The following is a 22,353-nucleotide window of genomic DNA, read 5'->3' as shown; positions in this document are numbered from 1 at the left end:
GCATGCGTGTAGGTCTTCCTTAACTTGACTAAGCTAGCATGGAAGACTTCCATATATAAAGCCTTCTAAGCTTCTTAGCTTAGCAATGTGGGACTAAAAACAATGGGAATATTTTAAATTAAAACTCAACATATATATATATATATATATATATATATATATATATATATATATGCTAAGCTATTCTTCGTGTGCGACCGTGAGCGAAATCCGACGTAAGCTATCTGACACGGTCAAAACCAAATTTTTTTAATCTCTCTCTCATATGCATGCAACAATTTTTCTCTCTTTGCTCTTAAATTAAAATAAATAGTATTTCTCTCTCATGTGATTGCATGCAATAATCATTGTAATACTGATTTTTAAAAGTGATGTAGCTACTATAACGTGTAACAATTAAGTTTTAATCATGTCAGATAGTTCACGTCAAATTTCGCTCACGGTTGTGCACGAAGAGTCGTTTGGTGCACACACAGAAACATATATATAGGCTGTAAATTTCGGAGCAAGCTGGTACAGATGGAAAGACAAGGTGATGGGCAGGCTGTGCATGTCGGTCCTCACAACAGCCTTCGTCTCTGTTCTTTTCAGACGACAGCCTAAAAGTCGACGTAGATGTATTTAATTTTTAGATAAAACTCATGAACACTTTCAATTCACAGGCTGAAATGCTAGCCCCATCGCAGAATCACAGACAGTGATCATTTTTCCCCCTGTTTTTTTTTTAAATTTTTTATTTAAGCATAGGCAATTAGTTGGCTGTTGTAATGCACACCTTGGAGTTTGCTAAAATAAATGAAAGAAACAACAATAATGAAGGAACAGCTAATGCTCGCAAATAGATTAAGGAAATCCAGCTGCTGGAGCCACCATCCTTGGATTATCTGTGAACAATTAGTAGAGGTTGGCTCATTAAGTTTAATATTTAAAGCTATGTATTTAATGATATAATGGTAGAAGACTTTTGGATGTTCAGGATTGGAAGATAACCAGATGAGAACAAAGTTAGGTTTGCAGACCATTCAGCACTAGTAAAAAAGTTCTACCAGCCATGACATATATAATTGAAACCAACTGGAAAGGAATAAAAGGAAAGGCACGACTCGTGATCTTACTGTTCCTTCTTAGACGACGCATATAATATTTAATGCCAAGTAGCATGGCTCGATCAGTTCTGCAATGATGAAGGAAACAAAGTCGAACGGTATCATTTTCATAGTCGATCTCCAGCATATTGTTAAAGATTCCACCTGTAGTATCTCTGTTAATTATCTACTCATTCTATTATGTGCCGTTCATGTGCTGTGATGTTGGTTCTTCTTCTGCTGCTGCTGTTGAACCTTCCTGCAAGAATGATCTCAATGGCTTGGTCAAACAATTATTCTCCATCTCCTAGACCTAGCTAAAATATAAAACATGGATAGGAAATGCTCCATAAATTTAAAAATGTGAAAATGGAAATTAAGAAAGAGCAAGTGCAGCATGTTTTTGTCACTTTCTAGTACTTTCCACGTGGTGTGCCATGTCTGTGCTCCTGGATATGTTTCAGCATGTTGACTAAATGATACATAAAGAAGAAATGATATTTTTTTTTGAGGAAAAAAAAATTGATGTTAGAATAAGGAGTTGCTTAAACTGTGTGGATTAGCCTTTGAAACTGGCTTTTGATCATGTTAGTCATCATCATCATGATGACTAATCGAGTTCAGTGGATCAATGAGGATAGGGAGTGGGAAAGCACTAGCCGCCGGAAAAGGGTAGGTGTGAAGCATTAACTACTTTGTTTTGCTTGCTTTAATTTTATGGTGTGCCAATCAACCAGAGATGACTTTGACCTTTTTATTTCGTAGAAGAGACTGCACAAAAACAAGTGTTTAGGAACTTTGTTTTGTTATGCACAACAAATGAAACAAATTGGCGTAAGTGTTTGGGCACTCTGTTTTGTGTCGATGGGAAAGAAAGGTCTACATTCAATGACTATGAAGAGATAGAGGAAATTTCTGGGTGGATTAGTAAAGAAACAAGATCATACACATCGGAAGTGAAAAGCTCACATAAACCCTACAAATCAGGTTAAGAAAAGGAGGCTTATTCACCATAATTCACAAAAATAAAGGGTTGGTTCGAATGCTAAACTGTCTGGCACAAGCAACGACGACATGCGGTAAATGAAATCAGGCGATGGTTTTCGGTCACAGCAAAGAATCAGAACAGAAGCTAAAGGCACTCAGGCAGGTCATTTTGTTTGTTGCCCTTCGGTCTTAGGCGGCATTCTGTATACATTCTTCAACAAGTCCTGGATTTTATTTAGCATCTGCGCCGGGTCACCATTACCAGCCCCACTTCCGCTCCCCGGCAGAGCCCGTTGGCTCTCCTGAACTTTTATCGATTCAAATATATATTGCTTCTCAGCTTCTGCTTCTTCAAGTCGACGCTTCAAGTACATACTAGAATAGTCTTGCTCGGACTTATCAGGTTTGGCAAAGGCAATGCTTTGCAATCTCTCGGCCTCCTGTTTGGCCTCGTTGGCCTTGAGTTGAAACATGTCGGCTTCTGCCTGCTTAAGCCTAATGATGCTCTCTAGTTCCTCTACTTGTTGCTTCTTCATATGCCTCTCCATTTGCAGCTCCTGGACTTTTCGGGCCTTGTCCTCCAGTTCACGGTCGCAAACCTCTAGAGCAAGTCGAGCTCGCTTGAACAACCGCATTTTCTCCTCTGCGACCATCTCCATCTTTCTCACTGCTTCTTGTACCACATCAGCAATTTTATTGCAAGCCTCCTGAGGAGAAATTGGATGTCCAACATCTTCACCCAAAGAATTACTCGGCAAGTCTAGTTCAAGCTCTGCAACATAGAACATAAATACCTTAAATCTAGTAGCAAGTGTTGTAGGCCACCAAGCAGATCTTTTGACAGGAACAAGAAAACAAAAAGAACTAGCATTCAAATTAACTTCAAAGAATGGGCCAATTAAAATCAAAATGAAGGAGACCTGCTAAGGTATAATATGCCTCATTCCACAAATTAATGCTTTCCATGATAATTTACTTTGACATGGGTGACAATCAAAAGGGATTTATAATGAAATGGTTGCACCTATATAACCCCATGATCATGTCATTGAAGAATCAATTAATTGCGTATTTGCGTTGAAAAACACAGTAAAATGAATCAAAAGGTTCACTAGGTATGGATAGCCTTGAACAGAGATTCTGTGCTGATTATTCACTGCATACAGTTCAATGGGAATTATTGCCACTGGGTTTATAATTCTTATATCACACGAAAATCAAGCTCTCCTAGACTATTCCTACACAGACCAATATTATATATATAGAAAAAATCCTGAAACCAAAACCAACCAATTGTCCAAACCTCAAATATGTTTTTTACATTTTAGAAGACAATGTAAAAGTCTTTAAATTCTTGAATGTTTTTGTTCCTTGGTTGTAACTGTGCTAGACAAAAGTAAAAGAACTTGCCTAAATCCTTGTATGTACAATCCAAGTCTATTCCAGGTTGGATTTACAGGTCAACGATGTTCAAACTGAACTTGCTAGTTGGTTGGTTAACAAGTAACTGAGAACCAAATTATTTCTCCATTATTAATTTATGTCCTCCATTGCAAAAAAAAAAGGTGGAACTGCCACCTTAGTAAATCACGGTTAAGCTGGGCAGGAAGGGTGACGGGGGGGTCGAGTGGAATTTAAAGCGCAGCAGACCGAGATTTTACGCCCGTGTACAACTGGCGACCCTCGACCCCTGAACCTCCGTTGCAAGCGTCAGACACCCTTCCAGCTGATCCAGCCTGTGGGGGCTTAATTTATGTCCTCCATAATGTATAGAAGATGCTTAAAGTACCCAAGCAACAAGTGATGGCCCGTCATCCTTGTGTCTTTCCTCATAAAATATTGCTTTAAACATGTTTATTCACAATCCGTCTTTGCCCTCTATAAAGCAAGTAGGATCAAAAAAATTGTTGTGTAGCACGGTAGAAAGAATCCATCTTCGAACTATCATAAAGAAAAATTCATCCTTGTTTAAACGAATTTGAAAGTTATTTACAATGAAAGCACAGTTCAGTCTATTATTAATCAGAGATTCAAACACGTTTTTGAGTTTGATTGGGGCTACACTGCCGCTTCATAATCATTAATATCCTAAGTTCTTGAGTTTGACTGAGGGAGGTCCTAACGAAGGTGGAACAGGATATAGGAAATTGTGTTGATTATAATAGCTGAAGTCAAGAATTTACCACATGTTCTTAGTTTTTGACAAATATTATAATTTTGCATAAAGTTTACAAATCCTAATATGCTATAAGGTTATTCATTTATGACTTTGACTCCCTGCTCGATTTTATTTTCAAGATCATCCATCTGCATATAATTAAAGAAGCAGAGAAGCACCAAAGCCATGCCTATGCTACCTTACTCCAAGTCATCTTTGTGCCTCGGTGTAGGTAATATATTTCTTATAAGATTTCTTATTCAATAAAATTGCATTGAAAAAAAATGTTGCTTGAAAAGCCAATGTGCAGTATAACTTAGCTAACTTCACCCCTCTGACCAAAGTGAAGACACAGTTCATTAACCACATTATTAATGCTGTTTTAACCAGACGTCCAGAAATTTCATGTGCAGCAAGTAGAAGAAAGATTATTTTAAAAGCTCGCTGGCAGAACCTAGAGGGGGAAAGCAAATATAAACCGAGGAACTAAATGGAAAATCATTATCTCAAGTGCATAGGAAGACAGATACAGCCAAGCAAATGAACATAACTTCAAGCGTAATCAACACCTTTCTTATCACACGCTAAATAATTGTGAAGAATGGTAAAGATTGAGAGTAAAAGCAAAATTTTACTTGTGCAAAAAATAGCTTCTAATCATACCTTGAATAAAGTGTAAGAGCATCCTGCAAGCCATGGGCTCAGGTGTGCCATTCTTCAATTTTTCTAGAAGCTCACCACATTTCTGATATAATTTCCTTCCTTTAGAGTCCTGACTCAAGTGAAAAATCTTAGTAATAAAGTTGAGTTCTCGCATCAGGGTTTCACGGTTCCAACCATTAGCACACTGTTGGAGTACATCCTTAGCCCATCCTAACAATTTAGACATTGTTTGGCATGCTTGGCACCTGAAAAGCATCTCAGCATGATCCACCCCGCTCTTAACAGACTGACCAGTTCCGATTTGCCCAACTCGCATGGCACATTCCGTGTGAGTCCAGTGAGAGCACATATCACAGCCAATCCAGCGACATGTATTGACCTCAAAGTCAAACTTGTTGCAAATCAGGCACATGCAGAGATTGCAGAAACCACTCCTACTAACACATATTCCACAGCTACATTCTTCTGCAGGAAGAGAACTTTGACATGCAATATTTCTACACCTCTTATAAAAGAAAACCTCAATGAGACGACTTGGTGCAATACTGACACTCTGAAGCAAATAGGCTTGGACGCCTGTGTTGATTGCAACAAGAATTTCAAGTTGAACTGGATGAGCATTAGCAAGGGAGTCTGCAGTCAGGTCAACTCTACCATGCACAAGCTTCTGGAGGTACAAAAACTCTTCTACATGACGAACACCTCCACTACCTTCAAGTATCATCCTAAGCTCATGCTTAAGTGCATCTAGAAGCTCATCTGTCATCACCCTCATTTTCTCGCATATGACCTCAACTCTGTCTTGAGCAACTTCACGGAGTGATAACCTATTTCCACTATAAGACCTGCGAATGACCTGCAGTTTGGGGATTCTGTTCACTCCTTCCTTCTCCTTCCCTAATTTACTTCCAGTGATGCCATTGGAATGGTTTGTCTCTATGGGCCAGGTCTCACCAGAGCTTGCACTCTCAGCGGGGAAATCTTGCCCTTGGTCAGAGTTTGATGTTGGATCTTGGGTGTCAGGTGATACTGCAGGATCAGATGAAGCTAGAGACAAGGATGCTTGCACCCCTGCCGATATTGGATGCTGGCGTGGGGGCAACATACTAACTGGCGGTTCTTGATGGTGATTTGTACCGGAAGAGGTGCCCATTCTGGTTTCTTTGTTTTGCTTTCACCTGTGATATTTACGGGCAAAAATCACCACAACTCCAAAGAGCCTAACTTTGGGATCTTGAATCCTCTGCAATTTTCTTAAAAACTGTCACAGTTTACGAAGGTTTATGTGTATGAAGGCAAAAAAGAAAAGAAAAGAAAAAAATTTCAAATATCCTAACCTTTTTCAATGGCTAGCGGAAAACATAATTTTTTCCCCCAATAAAATCAGTTTCTCCGAACGTTATTTTCACGGAAATACAGGGAAAAAACACCTTTTCGCCTCCAGAACCCTAATCCGGAGTAACAAACAGCAAGAGGATCCAAAGAGGCAAAAATATGTTTTTACATTGAGCAGACGACTATCTTCAAAATGCTATACTCCAAACTGATTCATGAATCCGTAAGATTTCTGATCCAAAAACTCACCTCAGAATCACACTAGTGACCTGGAAAAATTCAAGCGATCCACGGCCAGGTTGCGTACCTGGAATAGTACAAATCTGCCAGAGCAAACGATCTTGTAAACGGAAGATCCAGGAAAATGAAAGGAGAGGAGTAAACTTGAGGCGGAGATTTCAATCGAACGAGAAAAAAGGAACAGGAGTCAACAAGAACAGTAAGAAGAAGTGGAGTTGTACCTAAATCGAATGTTTTGCCGTACAGTTCATTCTTTAATGATTCCAGACGATATTAATTTCTTTTAGAACTGGATCATGAATAAGCTTGTAATAAATGGTAATACTCATTAGATTTAGATCAGACTTTATATATATTTATTTATCATTAAAATATATAAAATAAAACAAATTTAAACATTTAAATTTAGCTAATTAATGCTACAAACGTAACATTTAGGGTAAAAATTCTCTATTATTTTCCTCTTTAAAAGAACGGAAAATTACTGTAAGTTGAAGTTCCTAAATATTCATATCACATATCCAATATTTTTTTTATTCCTCGTATCATTCTCAATCTAGATTTAGATTATGTAGTACTTCGTAATGATTTTATAGTCTGTAATATTTCATCAATCAATTGCTATATATTATAACAATTGATAGATAAAATTTAAGTGGATTGAAAATGAGTTAAAAAATCATTACTCTTATATGTCAAATTAATATTTAAAGGTATATTTATAATCAAAATAATTAGATGTATATATAAGATATGATTCCATATCATTCAGGACTCTGTAGATTCATTAGCTGATTTTAGTTTGGTTTTGATCAAAATCGGTTGATGGACCTAGAGAATTTGAAATTACATGCTAATTCGTATTAAAAAAAATTGTTGTTTTTAATATAGTTTGTCAAATTGATATTTGAAAATATGAATATAATAAGAAGAACTTCCAAACACAGAGATTTGATTTTAGGTTATTCTGAGCTCTCTAGGCTTATTAGTCAATTTTGACCCGACTTCGGCCCAAAATAAGCTAATGACCCTAAAAAACTCTAAATGATATGGAATCAGATCTTATGTGTTAGTCTAGTACTCCTGGTTATATATCGATGTTCTCAAACATCATTTTCATACGTCATATTGAGAGCAATAATTTTTTAAACACGAATATGTCTGAAAAATCAGATTCGTGTTCAAAAATTGTTGCTCTCAATATGACATATAAAAATGACATTTGAAAGCATGAATATAATCAAAAGAACTAGACAAATATATAGAGCTTAATTTCATATCATTTCAATCTCTCTAGGTTCATCAGTTGATTTTAATCGAAATCGGCTAATAGATCTAGAGAGCTTAGAATGACATAGTGTTGGACCGAGAATTCACTAGAGAGGGTGAATAGCGATTTAAAAATATCGATGTATAGCGTAGGCAGCGGAAAAATGAAAACACAATGCTAACAAAGTCATTTTACTTGGTTCGGAGCCTTTGTCGACTCCTACTCCAAGGTTCGCACTCGTTGAGTGCTTTCGTTGGACAACCACTAATAATTCGAAAGGTTTTTACAAATTCAGTACAGGAATTATTTAGTAAAAGAAAAATCGACAATAAGAGAATAAGACAGAAAAGAAACTTCTCGGAGAGCCTTCGCAGCGTCGCAGCACAGAAGCGTAGATCGTAAGTTGTTTTTTTGCTTCAGCCTTCACCCTTCTTATATAGGAGGTTCGGAGCGCCTGGATACCTTCAAGGCGCCCTGAATGTGGCATAGCCAAGCCAACCAACGTGCTCCTTGTGGCGAAGCTCGTTTGAGGTTAAAACTTACCTCCGGGCGCTCGGACCCTTGTTTTCTAGCAATCTCCTTCCTGCAAGAAAATGCTAGTCCAAGGCAATGTAAATTATATATCCTGCAAAATAGAGTGTTAGCACGGTTTATAATAAAACATAATAGTAATCAGATTCCGTCTCCTCGAGACCGAAATCTAGTCACGATCTCGACTTAGATATCTGAAATGGATCTAAGTCGGATCGACGCATAATGTTTCCTTCCCGGGAACGAGTCCTCACAGTCACTCCCCTCGAGTGACTTACCTTAACTTACCTGCCAGACGTCCGGTCAGCCCTTCAACCCGTCTGGACTTCGTACCAGCTATCCGATCAGCCCATTAACCTAGCTGGACTTCGTGCTAAATGTCCAATCAGCCCATCGACCTGTTTGGACTTCGTGCCAGCTATCCGGTCGACCCATCGACCTAGCTGGGCTTCGTGCCAGACATCCAGTCAATCCGTCGACCTGTCTGGGCTTCGCATACACACTCGATCAGAGTGTTAGATAACAACGAAACTAACTTAACCTATTTTGTCATTCATCAAAAGTTGAGTTAGAATGTTACTGCTAACCACACCAACACATGGGACTATGTCATATGTGCTTTTCTAGTTTCCTTAATATATGCATGCTCTCAAATATCAATTTGACATACTTTATTGAAGATAATGATTTTTTAAACATGAATCAATTTTTTAATCAATTGCTACACGATACAATCAATTTGGAAGAGCAAATTTAAAATTAGGTACGTAATTTAATAATTTTAAAACTCAGGTACATAATTTAAATATTCTAGAACTTGCATGTGGTTTGCTAAAAGAAATTTCTTTTTTTAAAAAAAAATATTAAAACATCACTTCATTCTCTCTCTCTCTCTCTCTATATATATATATATTTTGTTGGTGCAATATCCCTAGGCTTGAGTCTTGATATTTGAGTTTCGATATTTGACAATACATGGAGATTACATATGCAATCCTTCGTTTGGGGAGATTGTTGATACAATTTCCCTTTGGTCAAGGTTGACCAGTTAGGTGTGAAGAAGAGTCAAGTAGGTCAAGGCTGACCGGATACTTGACTGAAAAGTCCTGATGAGTAAAGTCAGGTGAAAGACCTAGTAAGTGAAGCTAAGCAGTTGGAAAATCCTAGTGAGTGAAGCTAGGTGAAAATCCTAGTGAGTGAAGTCGGGCAGTGTGAAAGCCCCGATGAGTGAAGTCGGGCAGTGTGAAAGTCCTAGTGAGTGAAGTCAGACAGATGTGAAACCCCTAGTGAGTGAAGCTAGGTGAAAGTCCTGGTGAGTGAAGTCAGGCAAATGGAAAGTCCTGGTGAGTGAAGCCAGTCACGTGGAGATCCAGGTGGTCAAGGTTAACCGGACACCTGGTGTTGAAAAGTCCAAATAGGTCAAAGGGTTGACCGGATACTTGGCACGAGGAAATCTAGATGAGTCAAGAGTGACCGGACATCTGGTGTAAGTCTAAGTGGATCATCGAGGACCAGACACTTGGCATGAGATGCTAAGTCCAAGTGGGTCAAGGTTGATCGGACACTTGGCATGAGGAGAAAAGTCCAAGTGGGTCAAAGGGATTGACCGGACACTTGGTAAAGGAGTCCTAGCATGTCAATGTTGACCGGATGCTAGGCATAATGTTCCAACAGGTCACGGTTAACCGGATGTTGGATTTGGGGACCTTGGACTTAAGTTTAGGCAAGTCAAAGGTGGGTCAATCGATCAACCGATCGATTGAATCGAAGTCCAATCGATCAATTGATCGATTGGATGTGTGCCGCGAAGAAGGTTTGGCCTAATCGATCGGCCGATCGATTGGGAGTAATTGTCACGAGCACAGAACCCTTCCCAATCGATCAGCCGATCGATTGGGCACCTCCAATTGATCGAACGATCGATTGGAAAGTTGGAAATCGCGCGATTGAGGCTGAATCGATCGGGAAATCGATTCAAGCATTTTCTAGAGAGCACAGAGGCGCTCTGAATCGATCAGCCGATCGATTCAAAGCCTCACCAATCAATTGAGAGTCTTTCAATCGATTGGGATCCGACTGTTGCACATGTTATAGCCGTTGACGAGCGTCTTCTTCGAGCATTCCTCTCCAGCGACTACAGTATGATTTTAGCGGCGATCTCAGTGAGCTTCTACACACTTTCACAGCCTGTTCTTGAAGGCTCTTGGAGACAAGGGTAGTCACACTTCCAAGGTTTAAGAGGCAACAACAAGCAACAAGTAAGCAAGAAAAAAGAGTTTTCACTTGTATCTTTTGTATTTTTTTCTTGTGGGTGTTGTATATTGTTATGTGAGTTTGTAAGAAGCTTCTCCACCTCCGGCTGCAACCGAGAATGAGTGTTTTTATTAGTGGAGAGTGTATTGTGTGTGGATCCTTGGATTAGTTACCTTTTCTTGAGGTGGATACCAAGTAAATTCTTTGTGTTAGCGTTGTAAGTTTGCTTCGAGTTCATTCCGCTGCATATCATCACTAAGAAGCAAGCAACAAGAGGTGCGACGAGCTATCCATCCCCCACCCCCCACCCCCTTTAGCACCAAACGACCCTAACATATATATTATATAAAATCACTCTAATTTAATCAAAATTATTTTAATATTCATGCATCCTGAGTAAATCTGATCGAGTCATAGCCCTCTTATATCTCCTCATATTGGTTGACACCCTTTAACCTACTAGACCCCTGACGTCTCTAACCTGCTCAACTGCAATGACTTCTTAATCATGTTGCTTTTAATAACCTTACACTTATTCAATCAGACTTTATTCGACTTTGCTCCTTGTCCGACCTAGAGGAAGGATATGCGATGCATCCCGGATAAATCCAATCGAGTCGTAGCCCTCTTCTACACGACCACACGGTTTGACTTTCTCTAAGGGCCCCCACTAGGTCCAAACCTCTCTAGTTCGCTTAGCTAAAGTGATTTTTGGACGAAGAAGAATTCTAGCTGAACAAAAATCCTCAACCTCTAACAATTCTTGATAGTGTAGCATCGATCCAAGTGAAGTAACCCACACATAAGGAGACTCCTGGATAACAACCTCTACCATATTAGATGTACAACCCAACTATGGTCGCCGATCGGTAGCGCTTCTCTTGTGTGGTCTTCTACGTGGCTCGCTTGACGGTCCTAAAGGCCTCACGTGGCCTACCACGTGGTCACCTTCCTTCGCCAGTTATATAAGGTTTGGCGATGGTAGATAACATGTATACTTTTCTTCTCTCAAAAGGATACGACTCTTCTCCCTCGTCGCACTCTCTCACTCTTTCTCGTGTATACGCACGCTTCACCTCTCTCAATCTTGAGCTTACTTGACCATCAAAGAGGCCACGCTGACAACACTGACCCTTGCTGACACTTTTTTGGTTCGCAAGACGCCAAGGTTGTTGGTGCAATATCCCTAGGTTAAGGTTGACCTGGTTGACTAAGCTTGGGTTGGCTCAAGCTTGAATTTTGATGTTTAGGTTTCGATGTTTGACAATACATAGAGATTGCGGATGCAATCGTCCATTTGGGAAGATTGTTGATATAATTCCCCTCTGATAAAGGTTGACCAGTTAGATGTGAAGAAGAGTCAAGTAATTCAAAGAGTTGACTGGATACTTGACTGGGAAAGCCCTAACTGGAGGTTAGACAATTGGAAATCCTGGTGAGTGAAGCTAGACAGTTGGAAAGTTTTGGTAAGTGAAGTCAGGCAGGTGAAAGTCCCGGTGAGTGAAGCCAAGCAGTGGGAAAATCTTGGTGAGTGAAGCCAGGTGAAAATCCTAGTGAGTGAAGCTAGGTGAAAGTCCTAGTGAGTGAAGCCACGCAAATGGAAAGTTATAGTGAGTGAAGCTAGGCAGATGGAAAGACCTGGTGAGTGAAGCCAGACACGTGGAAATCCAGGTGAGTCAAAGTTGACAGGACATCTGGTGTTGGAAAGTCTAAGTAGGTCAAAGGGTTGACCGAATACTTGGCACGATGAAATCCAGATGGGTCAAGGGTGACCAAACATCTAGTTGAAGTCCAAGTGGGTCATGGAGGACTAGACACTTGGCACGAGACGGTAAGTCCAAATAGGTCAAGGGATCGACCAAACACTTGGCACAAGGAGAAAAGTCTAAGTGGGTCAAAGGGATTGACCGAACACTTGGTGAAGGAGTTCTAGCAGGTCAAGGTTGACCAGATGCTAGATATGATGTTCGAACAGGTCACGGTTAACCAAATGTTGGAATTGAGGATCCTAGACTTGGTTTAAGCAAATAAAGGGAGACCAATCGATCAATTGATCGATTGAACAGGGGTTCAATCGATCAGCCGATCGATTAGGGCTATGCTGCGACAAGTAGTAGGCCAATCGATCGGCCGATCTATTGGGCACTTATATCGTGCGCACAGAAGTGTTCCCAATCGATCAGCCGATCCATTAGGCACCTCAAATCGATCGACCGATCGATTGGGGAACTGAAAATCACGCACATAAGCTGAATCGATCGGACGATCGATTTAGGCTATTTCCAAAGAGCATAGAGGCGCTTTGAATCGATCAACCGATCGATTCAAAGCCTCTCCAATCGATTAAGAGTCATTTAATCAATTGAGATCTGACCGTTGCGCAGGTTATAGCCGTTGGCGAGCACTTTCCTCCGTAGTTCTTCAACTCCACTCTCAGGAATTCTTCTCCACCGAGCTCAGTGACACACGCAAGTTCTTAAAGGGTCTTGGAGTGAAGTGCAGTTGCATTCCCAAGCATCAAGAGACATTCCCAAACAAGAAGAGAGCATAAGTGTTGTAAACCCTGTAGGGTTTGTGTGTTGTATTCCTTCTTGTTTTGAGTTGTATGTGTGTGTGAGTTTTGTACGAGATTTTTCCACCTTCGGTAGTTACCGAGAAGGAGTATTTTCTTAGTGGAGAGTGCTCGCGTGTGTCGATCTTTGGATTAGTCACCTCTTCTTGAGATGAATACCAAGTAAATCCTCGTGTTAGCATTGTAGAGTGATTCGTAGTCTTATTCCGCTGCCTATCAACAACAACGAAGCAAGAAATCAAGCGCGACGAGCTATTCACCCCCCCTCCTCCTCTAGCACATTTCGATCCTAACAAAGGTTTGATCGACCGGAGGACGTATACCCAACTGTGACTCCGAGGAAAAAGGGAGAGGAGCGATCGGAATGCGAGAAATGACAGCTTAAATAGTATCGTAGCGATTATGTAATTATTACAATTTACAACAATTGTGGATATATCTATCACTTAATGTTAAATTCTAGATATAGCTACTAGAATTAGCAACAAAAAAATATTGAACTTAAAAAATATAGGATAAAATTAGGTATTTTGGGTTGGATATATGTGAAAGGAGAAGAGGTGGAAGAGGAAAGAAGCTTCATTGTGAATGAGATTTTAGTTTTATATTGGGAGTTTTAGGGCATATTAGTTGGTTTATATTGATTCACATACATTGATAATGTGAACAAATGTATGGGGAGAGACTCTCTCTCACGCGTGAGTTCCCAGGGGGGGCGTAAATCCGGGGTCCGGATTACATTGAACCATGTTGACTCGTGTGCGAGTATGATTTACGCGCACCGAATACCGGACCGATCGAGACAAAATTTGCCCAAGTGGAATAGCCAATATTTGTCACATGGATTCTTTTTATTTGCTACTCAAGAAAGTAACGAAAGCATTAACTACTGTTAATGGTGATTTTTGTATCCTCCTAGATAGAAATGGCCGGTCATTAATGGCTGTCGGCTATCATTAATCTCTAGGTATTGAATGGTCATTACTCAACATTCAATGCAGGTGAGGGATGGTGCTCCTATATAGGGAGGAGCATAATCTTGAGCATAAGTAGATATGGAAAAGCTGAAGCTCTCCACCTACGTTGCCCTTGCTCTTCTGTCGTACATCTCTTGCTCGACGGAGTACCCATGATAATAGTCGGACATCTCTCAATTCCTCGTGACCACTAGTGTTTTGTGGGAATCACGATCAACCGTTGTATCCTAGGAAATAAACGACCCGAGAAAAACCTTGAAGCATAGCCAGAGGTGGGGTGAATCTATTTCAAGGAAACTGTGTCCATCGCATGCCTCAGTCCATTCACCCACTCGGTCTCTTCGCCCATCTGACCTCTTAGACCGCTCAGCCTCTTCGACCGTTTGGCCACTACCCACTCGGGCGGCTTTGTCGCTCAGGCTGCCCTACCTATTACTGTAGACTGCTTTACCACTCGGTTGATCCTTTTGCTCGATCACTCGTCCTGATCAGCTATTCTGCCTGCTCAACATGATCTGTTGCTTCGCCTGCTCGGGCTGTCCTACCTACTACTACTGCCCGCTCGATAGCTCGTCTTGATCAGCCACTTTGCCCGCTCGACCTAATTTGCTGCTTTGCCCACTTGACTCGCTCTGTCGCTCAGGTTGCTCTATCACTCGGGCTGCCATGCCTTCTATTGTAAGGTTGCTCTGCCCAGTTAGTCCCTTCTGTGACTTAGTCAATTTGTCGCTCGGTGATCTGCTGCTCAATCGCCCTACCTGGTCGACCGCTCATCTGGATCAGCTGCTCTGTCACTTGGGCTACTCTGTCTTTAGGCAACCCTGCCTTTTCCCGCTCGATCGCTATACCCAGTCGACTACTCTACCTTATCGATCACTTAGACTAATCTGCTGCCCGACCGTACTACTTGCAGATACTCTGCTTTACTCGGTTGAGTACTCGCCCGCTTGCCCTGATCTGTCGCTCCGCTCACTCGGACGATTTTCTCGCTCAGCCGATAAGCCCGCTTGGCGGACCTGCCAGCTCTTGACTCAACTACACTGCCACTCGGGCGCTTGATCAATCACTCTGCTACTCTGCCCGCTTGACCATTCGGCTGCTTTGCTTGCTCAGCTACTCTACAGTCATCACTTGGTAAAAACCAGCCCCTGCTGACATCCTGAGATTATCGGATCACGCCATCTTAATAGATAAATTAAATTAAATTAAATTTTATATATTTAAATTCAACTAATTTCTTAAAATCTTCGACAGATTGTCTAATATTTTAGATATGCGAAAAAATTAGAAAAATATGTCTAATTTAGATAAAATTAGGATAGATAACTTCTAGAGCCATGCCTTTGGACTCTTATCTTTTCTAATTATGAATTGAGAATGTAGAAAAATAAAGAAACAAATAAAGGACGAATTTAGTTCTCCTTCTACCTTGTAAACCTTCCTTTTAAACCCTTTTTTTCTTCTTCTTCTTCTTACTTTTACTTTTACTTTTACTTGGAGCTTTAAATGCTTTCTTGCTTGGGCTAATGCCTATTTCCCCTTTCACACAATTGACCTTGTGTCTTAAGGAAGTTTAAAGCCTTAGTCAAGCAACTTGGCGACTGTTGGTTGGCTCCAGCTTTCCAGGCGATCGATCGATGATGAAAGGGATTGGATACGGCGAATCCAACTCTTCTCCGGAACAACGCCTTTTGGTGACAAGTAGATGGATGGAGAAGTTGCATTGTATTCAAAGCTAAGGAAAAGGCTGGACCAGCTGCAAAGGTGGTGCAATCAATGACAGATAGATAGATGGAGATAGATAGATAGCTTTAGCCTTTAGCCTTAAGCCTTTAGGAGAAAGGGAAAAAGGGTGGATAGTGGTCGACATTAAGCCGAGGGAATGAACTCCATGAACGGCCACCATCTTCCCTTGATCTAGTGCAATCTGGAAGTAGCAGATATGTGATGTTTCATGTGATTGAGTTGTGGCAAAGTGAAAGAGATCTTCTAATAAATGGAAAGGGGGGAAGTTTCACTTGACTGATGGCCAATCAACTTGACTAAATTGACCAAGATCTAATCTCGTGAATACTGAGAGCGCATCATAAATGTCGGCAGGCAGAGAGAATCCTTAATTGTGTTATTTTTCTGTTAAGTAATTGTGAGGGAAATCGGATCTCGCAGCTTAGATTCTATCGGATTCACCACCCGAATATATTCGGATTAATCTCGCAGTCAAAATCCGGATCGATGGCGACAGCTCAGCATCACCTTCCCACTCATGTAGTAGGGGCCACGGAAACTTTCCAATCGAGTAATGAGTAATTGTATTTTATTTTATTTTCATAAAATTAAATGGTTTTTTTAAGACTAATTATTTTATTAGATAAAAATTAAAAGAGCTTAATGAAATCATTCTCATTTTTAATTAAAGTCAAATGGATATTTCATTTAATAGGAACGGTTTAAAATTTTTTTATATTATTTGATTATTAAAAACTAATGATTAATTTCTATAATAATAATAATTACATATATATATAATGATAATTTAATTAAAATAATAATTTAATAAATAAAATAAATATATTTTAAATGAACATAGCTTAAAAAGTATTCGATGACGTTTACAATAGTTAATTTTATTTTTATTTTTTGAAAAAAGGAAATTTCGTGGAGGAAGAAAATTAAATAAAACGGTCAGAAAAAAAATAAGAAATTTCGGAGATAGTCCTCGAGGCGAGCTCCGAACCTGCGCCTGCCCTATAAATACCGCCACCATCTGAGCCCCCCTCTTTCCCCCATGTTGCCGATTTCTCTTCCGCCTCTTCATCGGCGAGTGCACGGCCGGAAGCTTCCTTCGATCTCTCCGCCTTCGTTTGGATCCCTCCGCCGTCGCCGCGGGATCGATTCAAACCCCATCGGTTCGGATCCCAATCCTCCCTTCTTGTGCTTCTTTCTAGGGTTCTGATCTAAACCCGCGATCTTGTTCTTTCTGATATTAATATATTTTTTTTCGGTTGGGATTTTGCAGGCTGCTGATTGCAACTTCCATGGCTCTGACGAACTTGTATCTCAAGGAATCGAGGACTTCCTATTTTCTCGTGATCTGTTTCCTCTTGGTCTTCATCTGATCGCCGTCTTTTTGTTCGGGGTATTCTTTTTGTCGAGGTATGGATTTTGTGCTAGGGATTCGGGTTTTAATCGACTTACGGTTTCAGGATATTTGATCGGTGTCTTTTTTGTCCGTCAGCGCAGAGTTTTTGGATCTTTTTGTTCGAGCATGCCGTGCGTTAGGCCCGATCCGGCGGACAAAGATGCGGAGCCGTTCGTGGAGATTGATCCCACTGGGCGGTACGGGAGATACGACGATTTGTTGGGCGCAGGTGCCGTGAAGCGGGTGTACCGTGGATTCGATCAGGAGGAGGGCATCGAAGTGGCGTGGAACCAGGTGAAGCTCAGGATCTTCAGGGAGGATCAGCCGATGATGGACCGGCTGTTTGCCGAGGTGCGACTGCTGCGGTCGCTGCGGCACGAGAACATCATTACGCTCTACAACGTGTGGACGGACGACGAGGGTAACACGCTTAACTTCATCACCGAGGTCTGCACCTCCGGCAACCTCCGTGAGTATCGGAAGCGACATCGCCAGGTTTCGATCAAGGCTCTCAAGAAATGGTCGCGCCAGATACTGATGGGGCTCGACTATCTGCACAACCACGAACCATGCATCATCCACCGCGACCTCAACTGTTCCAACGTGTTCATCAATGGCAACATCGGCCAGGTTCTTATCGCCTTCGAAATCACCCTTCTATTCGATCTAATCTCATATAATTTAATCTTAAGAAATTCCCCATTGTTGTCCTCCAACAATTTATCCATTTCCTCAATTTCTGCACAAAATAGACAAAAAAAAAAAAGAATCTTTTTCTGGATGATTTTGTCAGTGAAAATTATAGATCAGTTTTTTATTTAACGACTTATCGCGTTTTGCAGGTGAAGATAGGGGATCTTGGGCTAGCGGCGATCGTGGGGAAGAGCCACGCTGCACACTCGATTCTTGGCACACCGGAGTTCATGGCGCCGGAGCTGTACGAGGAGGACTACACGGAGCTGGTAGACATCTACTCGTTCGGGATGTGCGTGCTGGAGATGGTGACGCGCGAGATCCCCTACAGCGAGTGCGACAGCGTCGCCAAGATCTACAGGAAGGTGACCGCCGGTCTGCGACCGGCGGCCATGGACAAGGTCAAGGACCCCGAAGTCAAGGCCTTCATCGAGCGGTGCCTCGCCAAACCCCGTGCTCGCCCTTCCGCCTCCGAGCTCCTCAGGGACCCGTTCTTTCTCTTCCTCGACGACGACAGCTACAACGCTGCCCTGCATCCGCCATCTCTGCCTCAGCCTCGGCCACGCCCGCTGCCGGCAGACGCTGCCCATATCTCTTCCCGCCGGATTGCCTGAATGCATACCGATACCAGTAAACATCTCTGCTCAAGTGCACATATGATTTGACTTCGTTGCCTTTTAATTTTGGTTTGCAATACGTCGGTGCGTGCGTCGTTCGTAGCCGTGGAATCATGCCTGTTTGCTTGCATTTTTTTTTTTTAATATCGGCATTCCTTTTCAGTCAAAGTCAAGTTTGATTATTAGAAGTCGTTCGATTTGTTTAGTTCTGACTTATCTTGTTTGTTCCGGTTCTTGCTTGTTCGAGTGATCGAAAGAATTGGTCGTTGGCTTTGAAAAAGTCGTGACTGTCAGTGTTCATTGGCGTAGCCGTAGACTTTCAATTTGGCCCAGCAAGGCAGTCGGCCCAGCAAAGGTCCATGGCCCTTTTCTGAGTGGTTTTTGGGTGTTATAATTCTAACGTAGTAATGGAGCATCGAGGCTGAAGGCATTGTTGCTCTTATCATTTTAAAAGGAACGAAAAAAAATAATAAAAAATACACGTTTTAAAGCTTGGTATTGGACTCAACATGTGTCATACATGATTTTTTTTTTTTTGTTTTTTTAGCGGGTGTGAGGGATCAACTTATGTCGGGTTAATTCTGGAGTAATCGTTTTTTCACCAGCCATTAATATAAATCACTCTGACAAGAAGTAGCTTGGATATGTAAAGTAGGTGCGATTAAGAATGAGTTTGAGGGATGAGTTGGAGGGGAAGTTAAGGCCTCAACATGTGGGTTAGATAACAAATTCATCTTTAGGTTAGGTAGGTAACCTAAGGGTAAGCATATCGAGAACCAGATTGTCTTCGTCTTCCAGTCCTCAACCTTAACAGAAATCTGCTCAACTTAAATTATTCAATTTGATCAAAAATCAGTCCTCATTTTTATACTCATTCCCCTTACAGCTGAAGTAGGGAAGCAGCAACATTCCTACTCATCAAAGTCAAACTTCCAGTTTGAATTCCGAGCACCATTTTTTAACTTTCAGCTTACAGAAACTCGACTTGCGTCCATGAAGTTTTACTCAAGCCCTAAACCCTAAATTAAATCCTAAACCCCATGCAATTCATGAATCCTCCCCCGTGCGATTGGGGAAGATGGAGGAGCTGCCCAGATTTTCCAAAGCCGTGCCGTCTCCGCCGTTGTGAAGGCCCAAACAAATGCCTCAAATTAACCGGCCTTGAACCCCTCGAAGCAAACAAACCCCTGGTGCATTTAAAAACACATGTACGCTCAATTGTATACGAATTATACGTCGAACTGTGTGCCCGAAACAAATAAGAGATTTCTCAAAGCTTCCTCAGCCCACGGTTCTCCAAAATCCCCTCCCAAATTCCAAGCCTTAAAACTCGGATTCAACCCCCCGTTCGTGCGCCTTCAGCCACTGTACTTGTGCCCTTCCAAAGCCTTCCGAGCTCAGTCAACGCCAGCACTTCTTTTTCTAGATATCCATTAATCTCTTTTCTTTGTCCCTTTTATTCTCATGATTTTTCACCAAATCCATCTCCAACCCGCACAGCCATGGATTCTTTGAGTGCTAGATCCAGCCCTCCTCCCGCAGCGACGAGTCCATTCTCAAATCCCAAACCGGTAGAGTTGCTGAAGAAAGTGATCTTTGCATGGTGATTAATCACGCGCGCTCGCGTTTCTCATTTTGCTTTCTGTTGTTCTGCTTCTTGCGGTTCCAATTCTCTGCTGCCATTTTTTAGGGTCCAAGAAACAGGATTGCCGGCGTCGATCTGCGTTAGAGTTCATGGCAAAAGTTTCGACCTGCACAGGGTTAGCCAAGCTTTGGCTTCTATTTTTCTTGCATTTTTTTTTCATCCTTTTAATTCATGCAGTCGCCGTTGATCTCGAGAAGTGGCTACTTCAAGAAGGCATTGCGAGCCTCCAACGCCGTCGAATTGCACCAGGAATTCCCCGGTGGGCCGGAGGCGTTCGAGATGGCAGCGCTCTTCGCCTACGGCTCCAGGCTCCCCCTCGACCCCTTCAACGTAGCGGCGCTGCGGTGCGCCGCCGAGCTCCTAGAGATGACCGAGGACCACGGCTCCGGCAACCTCTGCGAGGCCGCCGACTTGTACCTCAACCAAGTGGTGCTCCAGAGCTGGGACGACACCTTGATCGTCCTCCAGACCTGCCACACGCTGCTCCCCATGGCGGAGGAGCTCCTCATCGTGAGCAGGTGCGTCGAGTCCCTCGCCTTCATGGCCTGCATGGAGATCCTCGACCCCGAGCAGAAGCGCGGTCGGCCAGTCCTCCCTCTCCGCACCTTTTCCGACCGGCCCTGGGACCCCGAGGCCGTCAAGGAGCTCGCCGGCCACGACCTCTGGATCAAGGACCTCATCGCGCTCCCCTTCAACTTCTTCGCGCGGATAATCCGATCTCTGAGAAGGCAAGGCATGAAGGAGAAGTACGTGAGCCCCGTCGTCGTCTTCTACGCCAACAAATGGGTGCTCTCCAAGAAAACGCACAAGTTCTGGGAGCAAGAAGACGGAGCAGATCACGCTGCTAACACAAATGACAAAGTGTCTGCGATCTTGCAAGCGATCGTCGAGCTGCTCCCGATCCGCAGACAGGATCCCGATCGAAATGCCGAAATAGTCCCCGTCACCTTCTACTTCGCGCTGCTCTCCATGGCCCTTTCTCTCAACTTGAGCGATGGCATACGAGTGAACCTTCAGCACTGCGTTGCGTGTCTTCTGCACCTGGCTCGAGTGGACGACTTCCTCCTCCCCGAGAACAGAGTTCTGGAAGATGTCGCATTTAGCCGAGAATTGAAAGCGATGGAGGAGATAGTTACATTCCGGGTCGCGTTCAAGGCCGCGGAGAATGCCGAGGTTGTGGCAAAGCTGTGGGATCTGTATCTCTGCCGAGTCGCCGGTGATCCAAAGCTCGGAACTGATAGATTCATGCAACTTATTCACACAGTGCCCGTGGCTGATAGAGAGACTCACGACCATCTTTACAAAGCAATCAACGCCTACTTGTCGGCACATCCTCGACTGTGCAACGAAGACAAGGCGAGGCTGTGCAGCAGCATCAGCTGTCAAAAGTTGTCGCAGGAGGCGTGCATCCAGGCAGTTTTGGATGAGCTGATGCCGCTGCGCCTCATAATCCAAGCACTCTTTGTTCAGCAATTGCACACGCAGCGAGCACTCAAAGACTGCTCAGAATCCTTCAGATACATGCAGTGCGGAGTGTTTTCCGGGAGCATCCCGAGCTCGACATGCCAACTGCCGAAGAACCAAAGCCCTTACGATCCGGAGGAGACGACTCCTGTGCCTTTAGAAGACCACTTAGTTCAAAGATCAGAACACTCTGAAGTAGAGTACGAGTCGACAAGGTTCAGAATGCAAGCACTTGAGCAGGAACTGGCATCGCTGAAGCACAGCCTCAGGAGGAGGAATCCTTTTGGCCAGGTGAGTGACTGCATTGGTTCCCTAAGGTGGTCTTCGCAAAGGAAGTATACAAATAGAATGTCGAAAGTTTTCAGGAGAATGTCCATGTTAGGCAAAAGCAAGTCGAAGATTAAGCAAAGGACCTCTGCAAGTGGTTCACTGGCTTGTAGAAGTAAATCCTTGAACGAAATGTACGATTGCTGAATGAAACTTATCTTACTAGTCAGCTTAGTGTGTGCTGCACATCGAACGTGGAGGGTATAGATATGTGATATATCAACTAAATATCAATAAATAGAGTAGAGGGTGCTAATAAGAATCTGTATCATTCATATGTTCAAATGCACTCTAAAATAGTGACAAGTTGGCCTCTTTGTCCATCAAATGAGACAACATCTGTATATGTTATAAATTAGTATCTTTATTAGTTGAGAGTTTTACTTATTCGTAATCT

General features: G+C 42.4%; 3 protein-coding genes across 13 annotated transcripts; 2 read left to right on the top strand and 1 right to left on the bottom strand.

Annotated features, from left to right (window-relative positions):
• Positions 1-1,988: 1,988 nt before the first annotated feature.
• LOC122006522 (OBERON-like protein) lies at positions 1,989-6,763 on the bottom strand. Of its 10 annotated transcripts, none has more exons than XM_042562061.1 (4): positions 6,478-6,677; positions 6,231-6,341; positions 4,894-6,154; positions 1,989-2,844 (listed from the first exon to the last, which is right to left on the bottom strand). In XM_042562061.1, exons 3-4 carry the CDS (start codon positions 6,044-6,046, stop codon positions 2,237-2,239), a joined length of 1,761 nt encoding a protein of 586 aa, XP_042417995.1. In that variant the 5' UTR covers positions 6,047-6,154; positions 6,231-6,341; positions 6,478-6,677; the 3' UTR covers positions 1,989-2,236. The 10 variants fall into 10 exon arrangements, with proteins under 10 accessions (XP_042417995.1, XP_042417997.1, XP_042417996.1 ...); XM_042562063.1 differs by having other exon boundaries at positions 4,894-6,146; XM_042562062.1 differs by having other exon boundaries at positions 4,894-6,136.
• A 10,069-nt stretch (positions 6,764-16,832) lies between these two features.
• On the top strand, positions 16,833-18,729 carry LOC122006520 (probable serine/threonine-protein kinase WNK11). Of its 2 annotated transcripts, none has more exons than XM_042562055.1 (4): positions 16,833-16,977; positions 17,088-17,224; positions 17,312-17,840; positions 18,053-18,729. In XM_042562055.1, the coding sequence occupies exons 3-4, from the start codon at positions 17,337-17,339 to the stop codon at positions 18,515-18,517; spliced, it is 969 nt and encodes a 322-aa protein (XP_042417989.1). In that variant the 5' UTR covers positions 16,833-16,977; positions 17,088-17,224; positions 17,312-17,336; the 3' UTR covers positions 18,518-18,729. The 2 variants fall into 2 exon arrangements, with proteins under 2 accessions (XP_042417989.1, XP_042417988.1); XM_042562054.1 differs by having other exon boundaries at positions 17,307-17,840.
• Positions 18,730-18,883: 154 nt separating this feature from the next.
• On the top strand, positions 18,884-22,284 carry LOC122006519 (BTB/POZ domain-containing protein At5g48130-like). The gene is made up of 3 exons (XM_042562053.1): positions 18,884-20,123; positions 20,211-20,280; positions 20,343-22,284. The coding sequence occupies exons 1-3, from the start codon at positions 20,023-20,025 to the stop codon at positions 22,101-22,103; spliced, it is 1,932 nt and encodes a 643-aa protein (XP_042417987.1). The 5' UTR covers positions 18,884-20,022; the 3' UTR covers positions 22,104-22,284.
• Positions 22,285-22,353: the final 69 nt, after the last annotated feature.

This window comes from Zingiber officinale, chromosome 7B (assembly GCF_018446385.1).
Source record: "Zingiber officinale cultivar Zhangliang chromosome 7B, Zo_v1.1, whole genome shotgun sequence".
NCBI lineage: Eukaryota > Viridiplantae > Streptophyta > Magnoliopsida > Zingiberales > Zingiberaceae > Zingiber > Zingiber officinale.
This window is presented reverse-complemented; position numbering and strand designations above follow the sequence as displayed.